Source organism: Thalassophryne amazonica, chromosome 8, assembly GCF_902500255.1.
Source record: "Thalassophryne amazonica chromosome 8, fThaAma1.1, whole genome shotgun sequence".
Lineage (NCBI taxonomy): Eukaryota > Metazoa > Chordata > Actinopteri > Batrachoidiformes > Batrachoididae > Thalassophryne > Thalassophryne amazonica.
Window position 1 is genome coordinate 17,966,800 of NC_047110.1, and position 24,485 is coordinate 17,991,284.

The window sequence follows — 24,485 nt, forward strand, 5'->3', positions numbered from 1 at the left end:
ACTGCTGTATTTTGGGTCAAGGATGAATGCTGCAAAAATAGAACGTTGATAGGGCTAATATTTTTGGTTGTGAATACTTATGTACGTGTGAGTTCTTAGTTTTTTTTTTTGTTTTTTTTTTATAAATTTGCAAAAATCTAAAAAAAAAACACATTGTCATTATGGGGAACAGAATAGAGTCTTTATTGTCATTGCACATATTTACATGCATACAATGAAATTTGTCCTCTGCATTTAACCCACAATCCAACCACTAAGAGCAGTGGGCAGCCACAGTCTGGCGCTGGGGACCAACTCCTGATGTAGATGATACCTTGGTCATTTGCAGAGAAAGGAGCAGACCCTAAATTAGCATGTTTTGATAGTGTGTAGAATTTTGAGGGAAAAAACTTAATTGCATCCATTTTGGAATAAGACTGTAATAGAACAAAATGTGGAGAAAGTGAAGCACTGCAAATACTTTATGGATGCACTGTAAATGTATTAACTGGCCCAAGTAAAGCAAAATCTTGATAATATTTGTCAAACTCTGATAGGCAGCTGTCAATTTGCTCAGTGTAGCACAATGTCAAGTTATGCACATGCATTCCGTTGTATCTCCATCTCTGATTCAAGGTTTTGGAAGTTGCCTAAATCATGCAGCTTTGGGGCCAGATGTTGCATTTTTTGTTTTAAAGAATTCATTCAGCATGTTAGTCAGATTGGTTAAAACTGCTAACTCAAGTAGCCACTGATTGTCATTTAGTTCTTTGTATTCTGCATGTTTATGGACAAGGAGAAACCCCTTTATCTCCGGAAGCTCTCGGAATCTGCAGGAATTTCCCCTAACTAAGCCATCTCACATCAGTGTGTAGCAGCAACTCGGTGGCCACAGTCAGCCTTCTTTAGATTTGCATGGAACAGCTGTCTTTGAACAGATCTGCGTCATATAGAACACACAAACTTCATTGCCACATCCATTCAATTCAATTTCAGTTTATTTAATTTACACTCAACAAAAATATAAACGCAACACTTTTGGTTTTGCTCCCATTTTGTATTAGATGAACTCAAAGATCTAAAACTTTTTCCACATGCACAATATCACCATTTCCCTCAAATATTGTTCACAAACCAGTCTAAATCTGTGATAGTGAGCACTTCTCCTTTGCTGAGATAATCCATCCCACCTCACAGGTGTGCCATATCAAGATGCTGATTAGACACCATGATTAGTGCACAGGTGTGCCTTAGACCAGTGTTTTTCAACCTTTTTTGAGCCGCGGCACCCTTTTTATATTTACAAAATCCTGCGGCACACCACCAACTAAAATAATATTATAATGCTATTACCTCTGGTTTTGCGCATAACCCAATTATCGCAATAGAAAGTCGATACAGAAAACATCGCATTTCGAAAATCCTCAAGCATTTTGCGCTCTGATCTCAAGTAGGACTGCCTCATGCAGTGCAACACATGTCCTTTGCATAGAGTTGATCAGGTTGTCAATTGTGGCCTGTGGAATGTTGGTCCACTCCTCTTCAATGGCTGTGCGAAGTTGCTGGATATTGGCAGGAACTGGTACACGCTGTCGTATACGCCGGTCCAGAGCATCCAAACATGCTCAATGGGTGACATGTCCGGTGAGTATGCCGGCCATGCAAGAACTGGGACATTTTCAGCTTCCAAGAATTGTGTACAGATCCTTGCAACATGAGGCCGTGCATTATCCTGCTGCAACATGAGGTGATGTTCTTGGATGTATGGCACAACAATGGGCCTCAGGATCTCGTCACAGTATCTCTGTGCATTCAAAATGCCATCAATAAAATGCACCTGTGTTCTTCGTCCATAACAGACGCCTGCCCATACCATAACCCCACCGCCACCATGGGCCACTCGATCCACAACATTGACATCAGAAAACCGCTCACCCACACGACGCCACACACGCTGTCTGCCATCTGCCCTGAACAGTGTGAACCGGGATTCATCCGTGAAGAGAACACCTCTCCAACATGCCAAACGCCAGCAAATGTGAGCATTTACCCACTCAAGTCGGTTACGACGACGAACTGGAGTCAGGTCGAGACCCCGATGAGGATGACGAGCATGCAGATGAGCTTCCCTGAGACAGTTTCTAACAGTTTGTGCAGAAATTCTTTGGTTATGCAAACCGATTGTTTCAGCAGCTGTCCGAGTGGCTGGTCTCAGACGATCTTGGAGGTGAACATGCTGGATGTGGAGGTCCTGGGCTGGTGTGGTTACACATGGTCTGCGGTTGTGAGGCTTGTTGGATGTACTGCCAAATTCTCTGAAACGCCTTTGGAGACGGCTTATGGTAGAGAAATGAACATTCAATACACGAGCAACAGCTCTGGTTGACATTCCTGCTGTCAGCATGCCAATTGCACGCTCCCTCAAATCTTGCGACATCTGTGGCATTGTGCTGTGATAAAACTGCACCTTTCAGAGTGGCCTTTTATTGTGGGCAGTCTAAGGCACACCTGTGCACTAATCAGCATCTTGATATGGCACACCTGTGAGGTGGGATGGATTATCTCAGCAAAGGAGAAGTGCTCACTATCACAGATTTAGACTGGTTTGTGAACAATATTTGAGGGAAATGGTGTTTTTTTGTATGTGGAAAAAGTTTTAGATCTTTGAGTTCATCTCATACAAAATGGGAGCAAAACCAAAAGTGTTGCGTTTATATTTTTGTTGAGTGTATATAGCGCCAAATCACAACAAAGTTGCCTCAAGGTGCTTAGTTCACACAAGTAAGGTCTAACTTTACCAGCCCCCAGAGCAAGCACACAAGGGACAGTGGTAAGGAAAAACTCCCTCTGATGACTTGAGGAAGAAACCTCAAGCAGACCAGACTCAAAGGGGCGACCCTCTGCTTGGGCCATGCTATCGACACAGTTGAGGAAAAAAAACAGAATCAGGCAGCAGAAAGACAACAAGTACGGTATAATTTGTCAGCATTAAGCAACAAGAAAAACAGAAGAAATACTAAGGTGATCACCGGCCACTAGCCCCAAGCTTCACTAAAAGACCCAGACTTGAAATAAAGTTGAGGCCGCAGCCTGCTCTGTTTCCTAATAAAATGAATTTAAAAGAGTAAAAAACGTAGTACCATACTATGCCAGTATGCTAGCCATACGAAAGGGAAAATAAGTGTGTCTTAAGTCTGGACTTGCAAGTCTCTATAGAATCTAACTGTTTTATTGATGCAGGGAGATCATTCCACAGACTTTTTATTCACTCTAAGGACACATAGTAGTCCTGCACCCCGAGAACACAGAGCCCAGGCCGGTACCTAGGGTCTCCCTAGTCAGCTAAGTAGGGAGGTGCCGGTCCGTGAATAAATTTTAAAGGTTAATAGCGGAACCTTAAAATCTGTCCTCACAAAGACAGGAAGCCAGTGAAGAGACACCAAAATGGGTGTAATATGCTCAAACTTTGTTGCCTGTCAAGAGCAGTGTTGTATAGTAACGAAGTAAAAATACTTCACTTCTGTACTTAAGTACGTTTTGGGAGACTTTGTACTTTACTTGAGTTTTTTTAATTCAGCTTACTTTCACTTTTACTTCACTACATTTCCGACCTTAATTGCATACTTCTACTCTGATACATTTTCTATTCGCCATGCCTTTACTCGTTAGGAAAAAAAAACACACGAAAAAAGTCGTGTTTTCACCCAGTGACACCACTGATTACTAGTGACTGCAACGAGGTCAGGCCGATTTGTCATGAGGCATGTCTGGTAGGTTTTTTTGCAGTTGCGCACTTGGGGGGTGTTTGTCAGGAAAATGATCATTTCTCTACATTGATTACAGACCCTGCAGCGGGTCTGTAATCAACTTTTCTGCAGCGCGGCTTTGCTTTGAACCTTGAACCAATCGAAGCAGTGATTCGCAGTTCGAAGCAGTGCTTTGATCTACGATTCGTGGATTGTTTTATTTTTCTTTATCCTAATTTTTCCCAGCTAAAACCCTGAAGAGCATATGTCTGTGAGTATTATATAATGGCTGAGTGGATCCTTGTCATTTGATAGGTGCTTTGTATGTCACATGACATGGATTAATTCATTCCATTTGTGTTGCATTGCATTCAGAGTGCGGCTTGGTTCCATTTAGAGTGCAAATTTGGTTCCATACGTTTGGTACCATTGCACTCTCACGTGCACGTGCACATGCACAGCCTCGTGCACACACGCACATGTGATCACGCATACACAAGCGTGCATGACTATGCGTGCACGCGCACGTATGCTCATGCATGCACACTGCTCGTGCACGCACACCCACACGTGCATTCACACACAAAACCAATCCACTGTGCTGCCTGGAGGTTGTTAGTAGGAAGAGAACAAAAGCTGGACTCATTTTTGACATGATTTTTTTTTATTTATTTATTTATTTTGTTGCACTGAGGACGTATAGAGGGTTTTCATGTGACATATCGGTCACGTCATTTTGTGTCCCGCGGCCATTCTGGATTACAACGCGGTGGCTGCTGTCATACACTACGTGCATTTGGCGAACAATTGCAGAATCTTGAGCGTCGGTGTGAAGAAGCCTCACGGCACCGTGGCACTGAGAGAGATCCGCCGCTACCAGAAATCCACTGCTCCCAGAATTTTATTTTATTTTATTCGGCAATAAAATTATATAATAATACATAAAAATACTGCCGAGGATAACACAAGAATGCTTCCAGTACGTATGCTTATTTACGTTGTGGTCCTCCAGCACTGAGCTGCTGATCCACAAGCTGCCCTTCTAGCGCCTGGTGAGAGAAATCGCTCAGGAGTTCAAGACAACCTCCGCTTTCAGAGCTCCGCTGTGATGCTCTGCAGGAGTCCGGCGAGGCTGACCTGGTCAGCAGCTTCCTAGTTCACAATATTGGAGTGTGACACTGTCGGCCAGTTCGTTACATCACCACTAAATTCACTATCTGGTACAAGATATGGATCCACTGAACCAACTGCTACACATCTATCATGATAAATAGCTTTATCTCGAGGATTTAAAGCCTCGTAATAACTGTACATTCTCTCCATTTTTCTATCACGCGTCAGCCTCCTTGTAATCCAGAATGGAGACGGCACCTGTCCTGCAGCAAATCGGTCACGTGATTGAAAACCCTCTAGTCTTATTTTTGTTGTTCACGCACGCACAAGCGCCGATCAGGTTGCGCGCGCGTGTGTGTTTGTGCGCGCGTGGTGAACAAGACGCTCCTGAGACATAATTAGATACACACACACAAATCAAATCCACTGTGCTGCCTGTTAGCAGGAAGAGAGAAAGAAAACCTGGACTCATTTCGGACGTGACTTTTTTTTCTTTTTTTTTTTTCTTTTTTTTTTTTTTTTTTTGATGCACTGAAGATACAGCTGGACCGAGCCAGTTGCGTGGGTGCGCGCACAGGACAGCGACATGATGATTTACTTGCATTAACTGACGCTGCTACACACACACACACAGTCCACTACCCTGTAAGCCGTCTGGATGCATGAAGAGCTGCTAACATGAAACGCTGATGTGATTTTTGGCTGGACTGAAGAACTACACAGTTTTTTATGGAAGTCCGAAGTCAGTGCACAGCATATATTATATATATTATTATATAATATTTAATATTTTTATGTTAAACCGACCTGTTATGGTCTTCTTAAACAGTTAATAGATGTATTTTATAACTTAAAAACGGGACCGATGCTAACGCGTTAGCATGTCTATGGCCTTTTCAATGTTAAAGTTAGCGATAAGCTGTTCGCATCAGCACATTTGTGTTGATTTGTTTTCTGTATAATTAATGGCTCAGCGTTCGTTGTCGTAAGAGTCAAATTGTAATTTTTTTAAATTTATTTTTATTCATATATTATAGCAACAACATTAATAATCTACATAATAGACAATAATAGTCAATAATAATAGACTAATGTTACAGTACAGTTTTAGAGAAAAAGACAAAGAACCTAATGAAACAAAACACAACAGAAAAGATAAAACCATGTAACAATGAAAATAAATACATATAGAAATAAATGTTTCCTGTGAACACCTAGTGAGTAGCCTACTCTCGTTTAGGTTTTGAAACCTTGTTTCTGAAGTGTTTTTGTGTGATGTGCACAATTTTCAGTATTTTGACTAATACTACCAGTCATTTACAAGCCTAGAAAAACTTAGTAATATTAAAAAAATCAGTCTGTTTTTGATTATTAACATTTACTTGTACTTTTACTTTCAATAGAGTACATTTAGTTGTACATTACTTGTCATACTTAAGTACAATAAATACTAGATACTTTAAGACTTTTACTTGAGTAGCATTTTAGTCAGTGACTTGAACTTCTACCAAAGTCATTTTTAATGGGTATCTGTACTTTTACTTAAGTGTGATTTTCCGGTACTTTATACAACACTGGTCAAGAGTCTGGCAGCAGCGTTTTGAACCAATTGGAGACCCCTAATGCTGGACTGCAGTAAACCGGAAAATAGAACATTGCCATGGCAATCCATTATCTCTTTCATGTTTAGCATTTTTGTGTATAATGCATGCATGCTGGTGTATTATGCAGTGGTAATTAAGAAAGTTGGGGAAAGCCTCATCCTCCCTGCATTTGGCAATAAATGCGCTCACGTGGCCAATCTTTGATGGTGTGCCGTCCGTGGTGATTGACTCCACACTGGGAGCTGGGTTTTCTCAGTTTTTGAAAGTCTGAAAAATGTCCTTTCCCCGTGTATGTTCTTTCATGGGCAGTATTGTTGTTAACAGCTGCTCTTTTGTCATCACATCTGTAAACACCATCCAAATAAAAATGCACAGCGGGGCTGTATCACACATCTGTAGATTCATCCATTTGCAATGAAAAACATTCGCAGTCCGTGATGTCCTTTATAAAGATGCTTTGTCAAATCCTTGGCCAGGACTTCACAGCGCCTTATAATGGCGCTTCTTGATAGCTGGAGAGCTTTGATTGAAGATATTTTTCCAGTTTGTTTTTAAAGTTTTGAAATGGCAAGTTGGCTGCTTCAACAAATGCTTCTTTTATCATCTCTCCATCTTGGAAGGACTTCTTGCACTTAGTGGTGGAGTGACTCACCTGGAAGGATGCTTCAGGGGCTGCCTTTGCTTTTAAAGTCAGGTGTGAGAAAAATGACTGGACAACTGTGATTTTAGTTCCTTCACCTTTCTTAGCTCGCTTTTCAGAGGGAAGTCTGTGTCATAGCTTTTATGAACTGCCCGAAAGTGCTACTTCACATTTCCCTTCTTTGCTGTTTTTCAGATGCAACAGGTCTGAAATTTCTTCATAAACCCCCCCTCAAAGTCATTTAAAGATGTCAGTCATGAGTCACCTTTGTGCTGATTTAAAGTCACTGTGACTTTTGTCTTGTTGTGGACAAGAAACGAGAATCGTCCGTTGTTCCACACCAGAGTGTTTATTCCTTCCTCATTAACGTTTCGTGGGGCAGCACACACGATGGTTCTCTGACGTGAGCTGGGCCCGCTTTCCTGGTTTATAAACTGAAGTTACTGACCCTCAGGTCAAGGAAATATTAATATCATCTCTTTTGTGGGACTAATTGCGTGACTCCAAAGGTTGGAAAGATGGATTTCGGTGTCGCAGACCGAATGGTCCCCCCTAAAAATTGGTCTGCCCTGTCTCCACTATGCATGCATCATTTGAGATGAAAGCAGCTCTTCTGAGATGGAGTCTCTTCACCCAAAGTGATCAAATGGATTAATGGGATTATTAACCATCAAATGGATTAATGGGATTATTAACCATCAGATGACAAGGTAAAACCTCATAAATCATTCTAAAGTCAGTTTGAAGCAGAAATGAGGCGATAATCGGTGATGCTTTGAAATGACAGACGTGCAGTGAACGTAACAGCTAGCAGCTCCTGTATCCACGGTGCTCTGATCACTTTCTCCATAAATAAATAATGCTGAATTTATGTGGAAATGATTGTTGTACAGTTTCAGATATCTGTCCCTGAGATAGATGATGACTGGAGTGCAGTTTTAAGCAGAAACAAGGTGATAATCAGTGAACCGCATCAAATGACACATGTGCAGTGAAGGCAGGGTGGACCGATTTTGGGGGGGGGGGTCGGTCGGCAACACAGGCCGGAATTAATAACTTCAAAGTGAATCGCTGTTTTTAATCAAATGACACCTCTTTCCAAATGTTGTACAGACGACAAACTACAACAGGCCAAAACCTCTTTTCTTTTCTTTTTTTTCTCCTTTCTCCCGAAATGTGCCATCCTCTGTTGTACTGTATATGAATTACATTGATTTTGTCTTGTAGTGCAGGTGGCTGCAAGACCGCAGCTCAGACGGTGTGGAGTAAAATTTGTCTTATTAATACCTTCATTATTTTTATGGACAGAATTTCTAGGCACAGCCAGGGTCTAGAGGGGGTCTGGTTTGGGAACCACAGAATCTCGTCTCTGCTTTTTGCGGACGATGTGGTTCTGTTGGCTTCGTCAAATCAGGGCCTTCAGCGTGCACTGGGACGGTTTGCAGCCGAGTGTGAAGTGTCCGGGATGAAAATCAGCACCTCCAAATCCGAGGCCATGGTTCTCGACCGGAAAAAGGTGCTTTGTCCTCTTCAGGTCGGTGGAGTGTCCTTGCCTCAAGTGGAGGAGTTTAAGTATCTCGGGGTCTTGTTCACGAGTGAGGGACGGATGGAGCGTGAGATCGATAGACGGATCGGTGCAGCATCTGCAGTGATGCAGTCGCTTTATCGGACCGTCGTGGTGAAGAGAGAGCTGAGTAGGGGGTCAAAGCTCTCGATTTACCGATCGATCTACGTTCCGATCCTCACCTATGGTCATGAGATTTGGCTCATGACCGAAAGAACGAGATCATGAGTACAAGTGGCCGAGATGACTTTCCTCCGCAGGGTGGCTGGGCGCTCCCTTAGAGATAGGGTGAAGAGCTCGGAGTCGAGCCGCTGCTCCTCCACGTCGAAAGGAGTCAGTTGAGGTGGCTCGGGCATCTTTTCCGGATGCCCCCTAGACGCCTCACTGGAGAGGTGTTCCTGGCACGTCCCACTGGGAGGAGGCCCCGGGGAAGACCCAGGACACTCTGGAGGGACTACATCTCTCGGCTGGCTTGGGAACGCCTTGGGGTTCCCCCGGAGGAGCTGGAGGAGGTGTGTGTGGATCGGGAGGTCTGGGCAGCTTTGCTTGAGCTGCTGCCCCCGCGACCCGACTCCGGATAAAGCGGAAGAAAATGGATGGATGGATGATAATATCATGGGTTAAAGTTCTCCGTCACCACGACGGATTTCCGTCATTTGCAAAATTTAACTACACATACGTGCACGTGGTGTCATGCGTGTTTTGGGGCCGAAATATGATACTCACTGTCAAAGCAACATCCCATTCTGCGCTAATCAAAGCAGCAGCAATGTCAGCTTGGACTGCGGAGGAAGGGACTGTGTGCATTTTCACTCCTCTCTGCTGTGTTTACTGGTTGCCATGAGCCACGGTTCTTCTCCTCCCTGTCTTCGTGGGAACATTGGCAGACCTTTCCCAAATAGAGCAGGGCGTGTCTTTGCTTTGAACCAATGAAGCATTGATCTGAATCACTGCTTCGATGGTTCGTTGTTTTATTTCGCTTTATCTTAATTTTTCCCGGCTAAAACCCTAAAGAGCATATGTCTGAGTAATATTTACCTTTTTTATGTTAAACCGACCTGTTATTGTCTTCTGAAACAGTTGATAGATGTATTTTATACTGATGCTAACATGTTAGCGTATCTATGGCGTTTTCAATGTTAAAGTTAGCGTTAAGCTGTTCGCTTCTCAGCTCAGTTTGTGTGCATTTCTGTATAATTAATGGCTCGGTGTTTGTTGTCGCAGAAGAGTCAAATGTATTACGAATTGTAATATTTTTACCTCCGCCAAGGAGGTTATGTTTTCGGTCACGTTTGTTTGTTTGCCTGTCTGTCAGCAGGATAACTCAAAATGTTTTGAATGGATTTTGATGAAATTTTGTGGAGTGGTTGGAAATGACAAGAGGAACAAGTGATTCAATTTTAGTGGTGATCCAGATCACGATCCGAATCCCGATGCTAACGCGTTAGCATGTCTATGGCATTTTCAATGTTAAAAGTTAGCATTAAGCAGTTGCAGCTGTCATCACGTTCAGGTGCATTTGTTTTCAAATTGTAATATTTCTTACATTTATTTTTGTTTATATATTAATAATCTAATGATTATTATATACAATTTTAGAGAAAGAGACAAAAAGAAATAGATCACTGTGCCAAGGAGGGAATCTCTTTAGGGTCAGTGACCCTATGGCCTTTTTTAGAGAAGTGTTTCATAAATGTTAAAAAAAATTCATATATTTGCAGTTTAGTTGAATAATAAATTTGAATTTTGTCTCTTTGTATTTGTCTATAAGCACATGCAATATCAATATCAGTGCTCAGATGACAGTAGCTTCTGGGAAAGGTGCAAGTTGCAATAAACTGTGATGTGAAGCGCTAAGGATACATGCTATCCAGTCACAGCAGATGAAACGTTTTTTTTACTACTGAGCAAACATTGTTAGACTTGTAGATGTTATGGCGTCAGTGACCCCATGGTCTTGGCGGAGGTTTGCACTCTGAGTGCTTCTAGTTTATTTATTTTATTTATTAATAATAATGCAGGGGTGGTGGCCAAGTGGTTAATGTGCTTGGTTTCAGTGCAGAAGGTTCCGGGTTCAAATCCCACCCCTGCCACATTTCTCCATGTAATGTGGAGTTGCGTCAGGAAGGGCATCCGGCGTAAAACCTGTGCCAATTCAACATGCAGATCCACCTTGGATTTGCTGTGGCGACCCCGAGTGCAAACAAGGGAGCAGCCGAAGGGACTTACTATTAATAATAGCAACAACAACAAAAGTAATACTAATAATAATAATGCTACAATACAATTTTAGAGAAACAGACAAAAAGAACATGATAAAACAAAACACAACAGAAGAGGTAAAACCAACTAACAATGAACATGAATAAATAAATATAGAAATAAATGTTTCCTGTGAACACCTAGTGACTCTTATACCTCCACTTCATCCCTGTTTTATTTAAGTTTAATGACAGTTTGTTTCAGTCAAACCACATCTAAGCTGTATTTTTACACAAGAAAAAATAAAATGCACTAAACTGCACATTTGTGTTTTTTCATGAAAATATCTTATTAAAGAGCACATATTACACTTTATTCAGGCTTTTAAAATACTTTTGTGAACTCTTGCTGTAATGTTGTCAGTTGTCGAGATAGTTGCTGTAGGCATCTAAAAATGCTCATAAGTGGGTGAAATCTCTTTATGGTGTGTCGGTAATGTATGTATGTGCAAAATAAAACAAAACACTACTCCGGGTATGTTGACGAGAATATAGCATCATAACTTTGTTACAAGGTCAAATGTTGATGTTGCGTGACAAAGGCCTTTTAATAATAACTTAAAGAAATAATGGCAAAACTCAAATGTAAATTTAAACAAAAAGAAAAAAAAACAAACAAAACAATTAATCAAAAAAATAAACGATTACTAAAATAATCGTTAGTTGCAGCCCTAATTTGTTTTACGAGTGAGAACATTTTACAGATTGAATGTGTATAAGCCAGTTTTCAGTTTCTCAGTGCGCATGCATTTTCAAAACTGGTGACAGTGTTAACTTTGTGCACAGCAGAACAATGTTGTCTGTTGCTTTAGGCCCTAATTTTGTATTTTATTGACTGTACAGTCAGTGACGCAGCACCCTTTTGACACATTTACCAGAGAATTTTTACTTGACAGTTTGAAGTGAGTTTTCTTAGTTTCAGAGGGCTTCATACCAATTAAAAGTCACTAGACTATACAAAATTTGACTTGCTCTTTTAAAAAATTTTGGGGGAGCACCCCCAGACCCCCCATAATCAATAGTGTGTTTTTACTTCACAGTTTGAAGTGAGTTTTATTTGTTTCAGAGGCATCATACTCATTAAAATTCACCAGAATATACAATATTTGACTTGCTCTTTTAAAAGATTTCTGGGGGAGATCCCCCAAACCCCCCATAATCAATACTGTGTTTTTACTTAACAGTTTGAAGTGAGTTTTCTTTGTTCCAGAGGGCTTCATACCCATTAAAATGCACTAGAATACACAAAATTTGACTTGCTCTTTTAAAAATGTTCTGGGGAGCACCCAGAATCAAGACTACACCCTGCCCCACCACCCTTTTATGTACCTTTATGTTCAGGTTTTGCATTTTATGCTTTGCCTCTCTCTCCTTAGAGGCTATTTAGAATAGATTTGTATTCTGTATAATGTGTTTATTTATTGAGGGTAAAAAAGAGGGTGTGCCCCCACTACGCCACATAATTGCTGGCATTGATTGTTGCCAGGAAAAATTTTCAGTCAGATGAAAATTTATTGCTTTAACCCATGTAATATTAATGATCAGTTAATGACTAACGTTAATTATAAATCACCATGCCTCTCATTTGAGGACATTGGTTGTAGTTGCTTTTCTGTGAGAGTTTTAAGGAGTTTAAATTTCCGTAATCAGGATTGCAATTTTCTCACCAGTGTGGACACTACAAAAATACTATTTTTTTTTTTTTTTTTTACTAATGAATCAACAGTTCTGTTCTTGAAGAGTTGGCAAACGTGGTCATCAGTGTGACATTGATCATCTTCATAGCTGGCATTTTGTGAGTAGTTGTAATAGGTGAATAAAATCAGTGTGCCAGCCAAGTTGTTTGTGTTTGTTATGGATGTTGTTTATGGGTCATTAATCTACACCAGTGTGCCTTGATAGAGTAGCGTCAACTCAACACGGCGGCATTTGGGGTCTAACTGTGCTGAACAACTGAATGAACCTTTAAATGTTTTCAACATTTTTTTTAATCATTTAACCACATACAGCAACACATCCAGGTACAGGTGCTATCAAAATAAATATAAAAATAGTTAAGCTATCAAATTTACATAAATCTACATTTTGATGATGTATTTAATTAATTTGAAGCCTGATTTATGCAGCTGCTACTCTGTAACTCTGTGTCATGCCATGACATGCGTGACAGTTTTAAAGTTTTCCGTCTCTGGATTATGCTTTATTCTTGACTAATTTGACCCTCAACAAGTTATTCTTTTTACATTCATCACCTCCAAATCAAAGGTACTTTTACCAGCTTTGTGCTGTAAATGTGCACACTTTTCTGATCCATTTATCAGTATGTGCACTGTAAAAACTGTTATATTATGATGGCAGATGAAGGATTGAAAGCAAAGTGTAAAATCACAGCCGTTTGTGTCTTATTTAACAGGTGCACATCCAGGCTGAGTCTCCAAGTGGGGGAAAAAAAAATGGTTGGGCTCTTAATCACAGAAATGACTCCGATACATTGTGATTGGACGGGACATTTTATCCAGTGTGACCAAAAATCTGTTATATACTGTGTTTATTACATGGAAAACAATACAAAAACATTGGGACTTTTTTGTCCGTTGACTGCAAATACACTCAACAAAAATATAAACGCAACACTTTTGGTTTTGCTCCCATTTTGTATGAGATGAACTCAAAGATCTAAAACTTTCCACATACACAATATCACCATTTCCCTCAAATATTGTTCACAAACCAGTCTAAATCTGTGATAGTGAGCACTTCTCCTTTGCTGAGATAATCCATCCCACCTCACAGGTGTGCCATATCAGGATGCTGATTAGACACCATGATTAGTGCACAGGTGTGCCTTAGACTGCTCACAATAAAAGGCCACTCTGAAAGGTGCAGTTTTGTTTTATTGGGGGGGCTACCAGTCAGTATCTGGTGTGACCACCATTTGCCTCACGCAGTGCAACACATCTCCTTTGCATAGAGTTGATCAGGTTGTCAATTGTGGCCTGTGGAATGTTGGTCCACTCCTCTTCAATGGCTGTGCGAAGTTGCTGGATATTGGCAGGAACTGGTACACGCTGTCGTATACGCCGGTCCAGAGTATCCCAAACATGCTCAATGGGTGACATGTCCGGTGAGTATGCCGGCCATGCAAGAACTGGGACATTTTCAGCTTCCAAGAATTGTGTACAGATCCTTGCAACATGAGGCCATGCATTATCCTGCTGCAACATGAGGTGATGTTCTTGGATGTATGGCACAACAGTGGGCCTCAGGATCTCGTCACGGTATCTCTGTGCATTCAAAATGCCATCAATAAAATGCACCTGTGTTCTTCATCCATAACAGACGCCTGCCCATACCATAACCCCACTGCCACCATGGGCCACTCGATGGATTATGGGATGGATTATCTCAGCAAAGGAGAAGTGCTCACTATCACAGATTTAGACTGGTTTGTGAACAATATTTGAGGGAAATGGTGATATTGTGTATGTGGAAAAAGTTTTAGATCTTTGAGTTCATCTCATACAAAATGGGAGCAAAACCAAAAGTGTTGCGTTTATATTTTTGTTGAGTGTATCTGGTTTATATGATGACGGTATAGGTGAGCTTTACTGTACATGGGACTGAACAATAAATTTACCTCACAAAGCTTTGACAATGAAGTTGCTTTCATCCCACATGGATGACTTTATTTTCTCAAATTTTTCTTCTGTTCGAATCTGAATAAAGTCTGTACATCTTGTAGCCCTGGCTGTGTCTGTCTGTGCCTCAAAATGCTCAACCAGGCATTTTCAGCGAATAAATAAATAAAATAGCTGGATTTACATGTAGACAGATTAACAGCGAATGCTATTTTGAACCAAGGATGGCAGCGGAGTCACGTGACCTTTTTTCTTTTCCCTCTGGACTCATGTCGCCACTCTCTCTATCAAGGCACACTTGTCTACACTGCACAGCACTGTTTCACATTAGCAATGGATTTTGCGTTATAAGCAACTCTGCTGAACTGTGTGTGTGTGTGTGTGTGTGTGTGTGTGTGTGTGTGTGTGTGTGTGTGTGTGTGTGTGTGTGTGTGTGTGTAGGTGCTGAAGCTGCTGGCTGAGATGAGTCCATTCTGTGGAGACATGGAGAAGCTGGAGGCCAACCTGAACATGATTTTTACAAAGCTACTGGTAATAAAATCTCTGTATGCAGGGTTTAATGTTTTTCAGTATTTCCCATTAAGTGTTGCATATATCCTTGGATACAATCAATTAACATTTATTTCTATAGGCCTTTACAGCAGCCAGATGGTGTCCAAAGGGCTTTACAGTAAACTCAAAGATCAAGAATTCACAACAATAAAACAAAACAATGGCGTTAAAAAGGCACATACAGCATGCCACAGCACCACTACACTAGCTTTTAAAAGACAATTGTAATATGTGAACAAGTCTTGAGCTTTGATTTTAAAAGTGCTAGGTCAGACATGGTATGTAAACCAGGAGTTAACTTGTTCCACAATCTGGGGCCAACTACGGCAAAAGCACTCCAGAGTTTGTGTTTTGACCTCGAACCATCTAAGTAATGCTGACCAGATGCCTGTAATGGCCTATTGTAAGTGCGGAGAGTTAAAATTTGGCTGACTTGCTGTTGTTGCAGGCATGAGAATTTTCAGGATTTTTCCTGAAATCCTGCATATATTCTGTGTGTGCCTCTAAAACCCCATCATAATCAGAGTGTAGCGTCAGGTTAAAATATTGCAAAGGGTACTTCCTGCCAACATGCACTGATGGCCTTGTTGGCCAATAGACCTTCTTTACAAGAAACATGTAACTTTCACACCGTACATGTTGAGAGCGGAGATGCTGAAATTCTTTCCTGTGGACTGTAAATTAATCTTGATATAGAACCACAGGGCAAAAGTAAAAGTTGTTCTATGAAGGATTCAGTTGCATTTACAATTAAAGGTATATCAATAGAATGTTAACTTCTTAAATCTAAAATTAAATTTCTAAGTAATATTATGTTGCTGTTAATATGCCTAATGATAATTTATTAATTTGCAGAGTTTGTCAGTTGCCATTGTGGGCCAAAACAGTGTGTGAACCAAATGCAACCCAATTTGTCTCTCTCACTTGCTCCCTCTTGTGTGGCTAAATTCTAAAAAAAAAAAAAAAAATCATGGCTGCTAGTGTGTATGGCCCGTAATTTTTTTTTAAATTATTTATTTATTTATTTTTGTATATTTCCCCAGTAATCTCTTTACACATTAACTCATAACAATCAGTACTGAGCTCAAGCTTAAGCTTTCATGCAGTTTTCTCTTTGTGCAGGAGTTTATGCCTCTGCCTCCAGAAGAGACTGAGAATGGAGAGAACTCTGCAAATGAGGAGCCCAAGTTGCAGTTCAGCTATGTGGAGTGTCTTCTCTACAGCTTCCATCAGCTGGGCAAGAAACTGCCTGACTTCCTCCTTGACAAGGTTGATGCAGAACGCCTCAAAGATTTTAAAATCAGGTGGGTGTATTGTACAAAAGCATGTCCCAGTTTGAAGGATGAGTAGCAATTTATACAGTGCATAAACTCGCATACCGTCACTTTCCTAAAATAATGGCCTAAGTCATATTTTCCAAAACCTGACTTAAGCCATTATTATAGCAAGGTGATGATATAATGGATTCAGGTGGACCAGCGAGTTTTGTCTGTTATAATCGAAAGCCACTACATGTTTAAAATGGACAAAATCTGTGAAATATATTCATACTTACAATGTATACATCAGTGGCGGATGCTGGTCTTTCAAGGAGGGGAAGCTCAATTTCGGCCTACATCATAAAATGTGTCTGTTTATTTATACGTAAGTTCTACCCTCCGTTCCTTTTCAAGAAAATGATCTGTGACCCTGTCGTACCAACAAGGCGTCTTTTCCAGGGACTTGACTAGTGTCCTCTCAATGGCCAGCAGAGCTAGGCTGCTTAAACAGCCTTGGCCCATGGTGTTGCGGGTGTAAGACTTGAGCCGCTTTAAACAGGAGAAGCTCCTCTCTACACCTGCAGATGTAGCTCCAATCGTTGCCATTAATGACAATAGTTTGTACACCTGAGGCATTGCACTGTCCAACTCCATGTCTTTCAGAAACAGCAAGAAATCACATAGCTTTCCCCTGTTGCCCTGCAAGTCCTGGTTTGAATATAGGACTTGAAGTTCAGACCTCAGTCTCCCTGAATCAAAGCACTGGCCAAAACTTTTCAGGACACTCTGAAATGCTTCCTCTGGAAACACTTGTCTCATCTCATCAAATTTCCCTGGATTGACCAATTCCAAGAAGCGCAGACTTTTCAAATTTGCAAAATGCCGAGGTAGCTGCTCTGTGAGATTGTCTAGGATGGCCATGTACCGATTTCTGTAGTGCTCCTTGGGATCCTGTAGTTGTGACAGATGCCGTTTTCTCATGGACTCAGTTTGTGGGTCTGATGTGAGATCTGCTGCTTTGGCATAAACAGCTTGGAAAGCCCCCTCTGACCTCTTCTCTTTGACAAAAGCAAGAAGAGACTCAATTCTTTTCTTGCAGTACAGAACATCCATAGCTCTGTGTTGGACAATGTCAAACACCACATCAGTCTCAGAAGATTTGTTCATATGTGTACAATATGAACACAAACTCAAAATCCTCCAGGTTCATCAGAAGGCCTTTGGCACAATCTAATGTGTCATCATCCATGGACTTATCTGCAATGATCATCTCAGAAGTTTGCAGGAGGGCATCATAATTGTTTGCCACAGTGCTCACTATCCGTGATGTGAAATTCCATTGAGTAGGAGCATTTCTGGGCAACCTTGAGCAGCCTGCAGACTCAAGAAAAGACATCCTCTTTGTGGATTTTGAGAAAAATGTGGCAAAACCAGAGTGATGCAAAAAATATTCTGCACTCAGATAAGCATTTAGCCCCGAGACAGAACCAGATTCAGTCTGTGTGCATAGCAATGCACAAACATTGCACTGGGGGCTATTGCTTTAACTTTGGCCTGCAAACCATTGAGAGCTGAAGCCATGACAGCAGCCCCATCATAGGTTTGCGGCACAAGTTTCTCCCTGAAATTGTAGCCCTGCATGTTCTCATTCAAGACTTCAAAAACAGACTGAGCATCTCTTCCCCCAGAAACATCAAAAAATCCAGTAAAGTGCTCTTTAATTTTACCTGCTGGATTTCATCCTTGATCTCATCAGAAACAGTGGCTGAAAGCGCAGAAATCAAGTAATTTTGGATTGCATGGGACATACCAGAAAACACAGCTGATGACTGGAATTGTGTGGCCAGGACAGAGTCATATTTAGCTAATGTTTCATTAAACTCCCTGTAATTCCCCTTGTTGGATGATTCAGCACTCTGATCATGCCCCCTAAATGACAGCTCCTGATGGCCAAGCAAGGAAGTCACATCAATAAGGTGGTTTAGGAAAGCTCTGTTTTGTTTAACTGCTTCATTATGTTTTGCCACTTGAATGCGAGCACCTTCATTGATTGCATGCTCAACCCTGACTCTGCCCAGGCAACTTAACCTTGCACATGCACTCACATGTTCATTGCTTTTTTCATGCCTTTTGTATGCCCTGTCAAAGTTGGACAGATCCCCAAAACCCACTTTTGACCAGACAACACATCCCTGAGATGGTTTCAAGAGGCATGGCCAACAGTACATTTTATTTGTTACAGCACTTCCAGTCAGCCAGCTCACTTTGTCATACCAGGACAGCTGAAAAGACCTGTTACTTTCCCCACCTTTTGCACCAAATTAATCTGAGGAGTTGATCTGCCCTGCTGTTTAACTCTAAGATTTTCTTCATAAGGAAGACTACCAAATGGCTTCGCCAAAATCTGGTCCACAACATTCAAATTGTCTGCCATTATGTGCAGCTTGCTACCTAGCTAGCTCGCTAGGTGGGACTGGCGCGAGGCTAGTGTGAAGTGTGTCCGCCTGTGAGTGCTTTGTGACGGTGGAGGAGCTCAGCAGCACCCGCTGCTCGGTAGGGACAGAAACTGCGATAGAAGTCAGAAAGAGTGATAGAAGTCAGTCTCCAAACACAAGCAGCTACAAAAAAAAACAAAAAACACCAGAAATAAAAGCTCGATTTGTCGCTAGTCGTTTTTAACAAAGAAAATGGTGCTAAGAGGATTAGGAAAGTCTCCGGTTCAACTCAGAACAGAATGAAAATTTAAAAATGCTCCCACGGGTGTTTACACCAAAAGATCGCTGATTTGCTCATTTCGCTGTCAATCAAAAAGGGATTCAGCCTCAGTCAGATCATCCAATCATCATGCAGAAGCTGAGCGTCCGGGCCAGCCGAGGCCAGCCCACTGCCACGTAGACCCCCAGAGACGCTGAGCGTCCGATGGGCGGGACAAAGCCCAGCATTTATCCAATGACTCGTCTTGTTTTGCTGCACTCTTTGCTTCGCTATTGAACTCTGTGGACGCTCAGCGTCCACACTGTTTAAAGCACTGTGAAGCTGCGAGAATGAGTGAGAGGAAAGCCGTGTCGTTACTAGTGATAAGAAGCTGATTCTGAACAAAAGTTGAGCGCGTTGTAGCGCATATTTAGTCAATGACGTACACACAACAGTATATATTTGATCACTTATTTTTTGACATTTTAGGGGAAGCTGAGCTTCACTTGCAGTCTTAGAGCAATCGCCTCTGATATACATATATAAATATGTATGTAATGGATTAGTTACAGTCAGGCGCTGAACGATCTATTGGGAATCCCCAGCACCAATTAGGCTTGCGTATTTCCTTGATTAAATGCCTGATCTTGAATAGGGTCCTGCTTCATTTAATGTCAGGGTCAAAACTTTGTCTGAAAAAAAAAAAAAAAAAAAAAAGCACCAGGTATAATGCGCACTAAAAAGATTACATTTAGTCGAGTCACTCTTTTTCTAAGTTCGCTGCGGAGTGGTACCTTAAAATCCTAAAACCAGATTTATGCTTCAACAACTCCGTAACTCTGTGGTCATGCAATGACTTTGACATGCGCATGAGCATTTTTAAAGTTCTCCATCACGTTGGTGGGTGTCTTTTTGCAACACTGGAACAGTAGCTTTTTCTGGATCAAGTTGTCCCTCAGTGAGCTCCACTTCTTTATACAATCATTAACCTCCAAACCAACGGTACATGCAATTTCCCTTCATGAATTGCTGGTTAATTGACCGTCTTTTTCCTACGCCATATTGTAAAGTTGGTCATATTTCTGGACTTTCTTGCCAAATGTATTTGATCTGTGATCGAAATGTAATTGGCAGGTGCACTGCAAATCCTATGAAAAAATATGACTGGAGAGGAAGGAGTGCAAATGTTGTTGTTCATTCGGCTGCTCCCGGTTAGCCAGATCCGCATTGGTAATTGGCACAAGTTTCACACCGGATGCACTTCCTGACAACTCCAGTTTTACCTGGAGAAACACACACAGCCGCTGGTGTTCCACAGAGGTCACCCATCCAAGTACTAACCAGATCCTGCTCTGCTTAGCTTCTGAGATCTGACGGGATCAGGCTGACACAGAGCAGACCGGCTGTGCGAAGGAGTGCAAATGTAAAAGTGACAAAGTGCTTGTGGTCTCCGTCGTCTAGCAGGTGTGCATCAGGCTATGGGGAGGGTTCGCAGCCACACAGAGGGCTCTGATTGGTGTCTTTGGTTTGCTACACCCAGGGATACGTGTGAAACTTAAAGTGTAAGTGACACCAAAAATGTGCACAAATAATTACTAAAAATTATGAAATCCTGAACAATAAAAGTCAATAAGTGCGCGGGTGAAGGATAAACAGCTGTCTGAAGCCTGCACTCTATTTCACCCTTCAGTCGCAGCCATATCATTGCTATGTCATCAGAAGAATGGGACCTGCTGATTCAAGCCCAAATCAATTGTAAACACAGCGGAGGTTGAGCTGTTTTTGGACAACTTTTTTTGTTGTTTTTGTAGTGTGGAGCTTTTTTTTTTCCTAAGTCCAGTCTGAAGGTGTTTTTGAAGAAGCTGTGGAGGACACAGTTTTATGGTTTTGAGCCTTACTTAGATGATAATGAGGGAGACGAAACCTTGGAGGAAAACCTTCAGTCTGACAACAGTGATGATATTGGCAGAGTTCAGAATACGGAATGGTGATTTTTTTTTTTTAAATAAAAATAAATACTGCAGGCAGTTTTGGCATGCAGGAGATACTTTTTTTTTTACCAGCCCTTTGAATACAGTTAATGTACTGTACGTTAGTAGTGTACAGCACCCTGGAAGTGTCATCGCAAAATGTTTTGCATGTGGAGAGAATGTGCACACGTTTTATTATATTGTGCACACGTTATTAAATATTAAAACCATTCACACAAGGAGTAAGTAATTAGTCTTACCCGTCCGTTTCAGTGAGATCATTGTCTGAAAATAATTTAATTTGTTGTCTTGGCTGAAGAAAAGTCCATGATGGTTTGAGTCTCTGCTGTACTGGTCCATGACCGGCACAGTCAACTACAGGTATAATCTGTTCATTCAGTGTGCGGCTAATGGATCATATCTCTCCTGTTTGCACTGCAAGTTAAAAGACTGTGGAGAAGCCACTGACATCATGTAAGCGTGCTCATCAATGTAAGTGCTGTACCTGCCAATCAAAAGGATTCTGTCGGCGAAAATTAAGTGTTCTGACACATATGGAAAAACGTGCATCACTGACCCAAACCACTTGGTCAAAATGGGGCTGTCAGTAGCTTGTAAAAACCCATAAATTAATGGGACTATTAAGATAATGGTTCCGGTGCTGATGACACTGCCTGCTTCTCCAGTGTCAGGAGTCGTTGGGAAGTTCCTGGTTTTTAGTGGCGCACAGTTCAAAATATGAATATTTATCTTAAGTAGCTGCGCTCCAGGAAAGGATACATTTCAAACTGTTTAATTTTAGTCTTAAATATAAAAACATTACATATCGTGTCACCTACACTTTAACACCATACTACATTGAAGGCAGCACCGATGTGAGTGAAAATCCATTATACACAGTCTGGTATATATAGTGTTTACATGGACATCCATACAAAAGTATTGGGACTTTTGCTTTTGTCTGGTGAGTGCAAGTATCCGGTTTATACAATGACTGTTTAGGCAAGTTTTACTGTATTTCTAAAAGCAGTCCCTTCCACATGTCTTTTTTGTCCCAACAGGTTGCAGTTTTTCGCAAGAGGCCTGCAGGTTTACATCAGACAGCTCCGAGTAGCACTGCAAGGCAAGACAGGGGATGCTCTGAAGACAGAAGAGGTAAATCTCTGCTGTCAGCTTGCTCTCCAAAGTAGAAATCTGTTTTACTGCATACAGAGAGCAGAAAAAAGCATAATGAGGAAATTTGAATATTTCATATGGCTTTGTTTCAGCTGTTGAATTACTCTTTTGACTGTCTAACCAGAACAAGATCAAAGTGGTGGCCCTAAAGATCACAAACAATATCAATGTCCTTATCAAGGTAAAACTTCTCATGTACCTTTCCTTGGAAAATTAAATCAAACATTATGCAGTTGGATAAAAACTATAACAGTCCTGCCATAAGTAAAGTGCTCAGTGTTTGTAGTAACTGTTGTTCAGATTACTTCATTCAGGCTTTCTTAGTAGTCTTGTTGTTTATGTATTCCATTATAATGTAAAAACTTACCAGTTTCTTTTTGTGGGGTGGTGTCAGTTTTGAAGAAGAAATCTAATTTTTTTTCCTAAACTTTATTTTATTTTATCCAGGATCTTTTCCACAACCCTCCATCATATAAGAGCACAGTTACTCTGTCCTGGAAGCCCGTCCAAAAAGCTGAGGCTGTAGCGTAAGTCTGCTTCTCCTTATGGAAATCACTTCAATACCACAATATGGTTTTCAAATTGCACAATAATCTAAACATGCTTGAAATTGCTGTTCTTCAAATAAAGCTCGATTTTAGAGGGGACAGTTGATTTAGACTCAAACCAAGAAATAAGTGTCATTACTTCATTGTGCATTCAGCAAATTGTCTTTAATTAGTAGTTTTGTTTTATGTAAGGTGGAGGAACAGCTAGGGGTGTGGAATGTGATGTTAGATCATGAACATTGAAAATGTCTGCACGATCTCTTTATCAATTCAATCAATCAATTTTTTTTTAATATAGCACCAAATCACAACAAACAGTTGCCCCAAGGCGCCTTATATTGTAAGGCAAGGCCATACAATAATTATGTAAAACCCCAACGGTCAAAACGACCCCCTGTGAGCAAGCACTTGGCTACAGTGGGAAGGAAAAACTCCCTTTTAACAGGAAGAAACCTCCAGCAGAACCAGGCTCAGGGAGGGGCAGTCTTCTGCTGGGACTGGTTGGGGCTGAGGGAGAGAACCAGGAAAAAGACATGCTGTGGAGGGGAGCAGAGATCGATCACTAATGATTAAATGCAGAGTGGTGCATACAGAGCAAAAAGAGAAAGAAACAGTGCATCATGGGAACCCCCCAGCAGTCTACGTCTATAGCAGCATAACTAAGGGATGGTTCAGGGTCACCTGATCCAGCCCTAACTATAAGCTTTAGCAAAAAGGAAAGTTTTAAGCCTAATCTTAAAAGTAGAGAGGGTGTCTGTCTCCCTGATCTGAATTGGGAGCTGGTTCCACAGGAGAGGAGCCTGAAAGCTGAAGGCTCTGCCTCCCATTCTACTCTTACAAACCCTAGGAACTACAAGTAAGCCTGCAGTCTGAGAGCGAAGCACTCTATTGGGGTGATATGGTACTACGAGGTCCCTAAGATAAGATGGGACCTGATTATTCAAAACCTTATAAGTAAGAAGAAGAATTTTAAATTCTATTCTAGAATTAACAGGAAGCCAATGAAGAGAGGCCAATATGGGCCTATCTTTATAGAGAGATCATTAGGATGGTGCTGTAGTTCAATGGCTCTGCCTTTTCTTCCAAGGGGGTCTTGGAAGAAATTTATTGTGTGGTGCCCTTTTCTGACTTTTTTAATTAATAAATTATTTTGGCAGCTCTCTGCACAAGTACATGATTGATTGAATAATTAACTAAGTGTGCTTTGGCCCTTGACACACATCTGGATAGTTGATATTTCTTTCGTGGATACAGTGTTCATACTCAACCTTTTGTCATACTCCAGATGCTTTTCAGTCATTTTAATTGTAATTTTTAGGCTCTTGTGCATACTATGTTACTGGCATGCAAAGTTGTACATCGCCCACAAAGTGGTGCAACTTTAACCAACTAAGTGACCGCAGGGGATAGGGGTATTTATTTTGGACTGGGCTTGAAGTTTTGTAATTGTAAGCCCTTTTGGCTTCTCCTTTGTTTCACTCTGGGTCTCTACAGCAAATCTGAGGTGGACCTTCTTGTTGATTTGGCACAACTTTTACGGAATGCAATAAAAAGAACTTTGCAAGAAAGAAAAGTTTTAATTTATCTCACAGAGTGCTTGGGACTTCGGCGAAGGGGGTCGCATCTCCTCCTGTCTCCTCTATCTGCTCCAACCTTCAAATCCCCTACTTCACCAGACTGTGAATTCTTCAAACTATATTGGATTAACCATGGAATTGATCAGCTGGTCTATGAACGCTAT

General features: G+C 41.2%; 1 protein-coding gene across 3 annotated transcripts in view; it reads left to right on the forward strand.

The window, feature by feature from the left end:
- Positions 1-24,485, forward strand: part of api5 (apoptosis inhibitor 5) — a 77,005-nt gene that overhangs the window by 31,050 nt on the left and 21,470 nt on the right. For all 3 annotated transcript variants that reach the window (XM_034175804.1, XM_034175803.1, XM_034175802.1), the window contains exons 8-12: positions 14,987-15,076; positions 16,220-16,401; positions 22,082-22,175; positions 22,321-22,377; positions 22,644-22,723. In XM_034175804.1, coding sequence (XP_034031695.1) covers positions 14,987-15,076; positions 16,220-16,401; positions 22,082-22,175; positions 22,321-22,377; positions 22,644-22,723 — 503 coding nt within the window. The remainder of the gene's footprint in view (positions 1-14,986; positions 15,077-16,219; positions 16,402-22,081; positions 22,176-22,320; positions 22,378-22,643; positions 22,724-24,485) is intronic.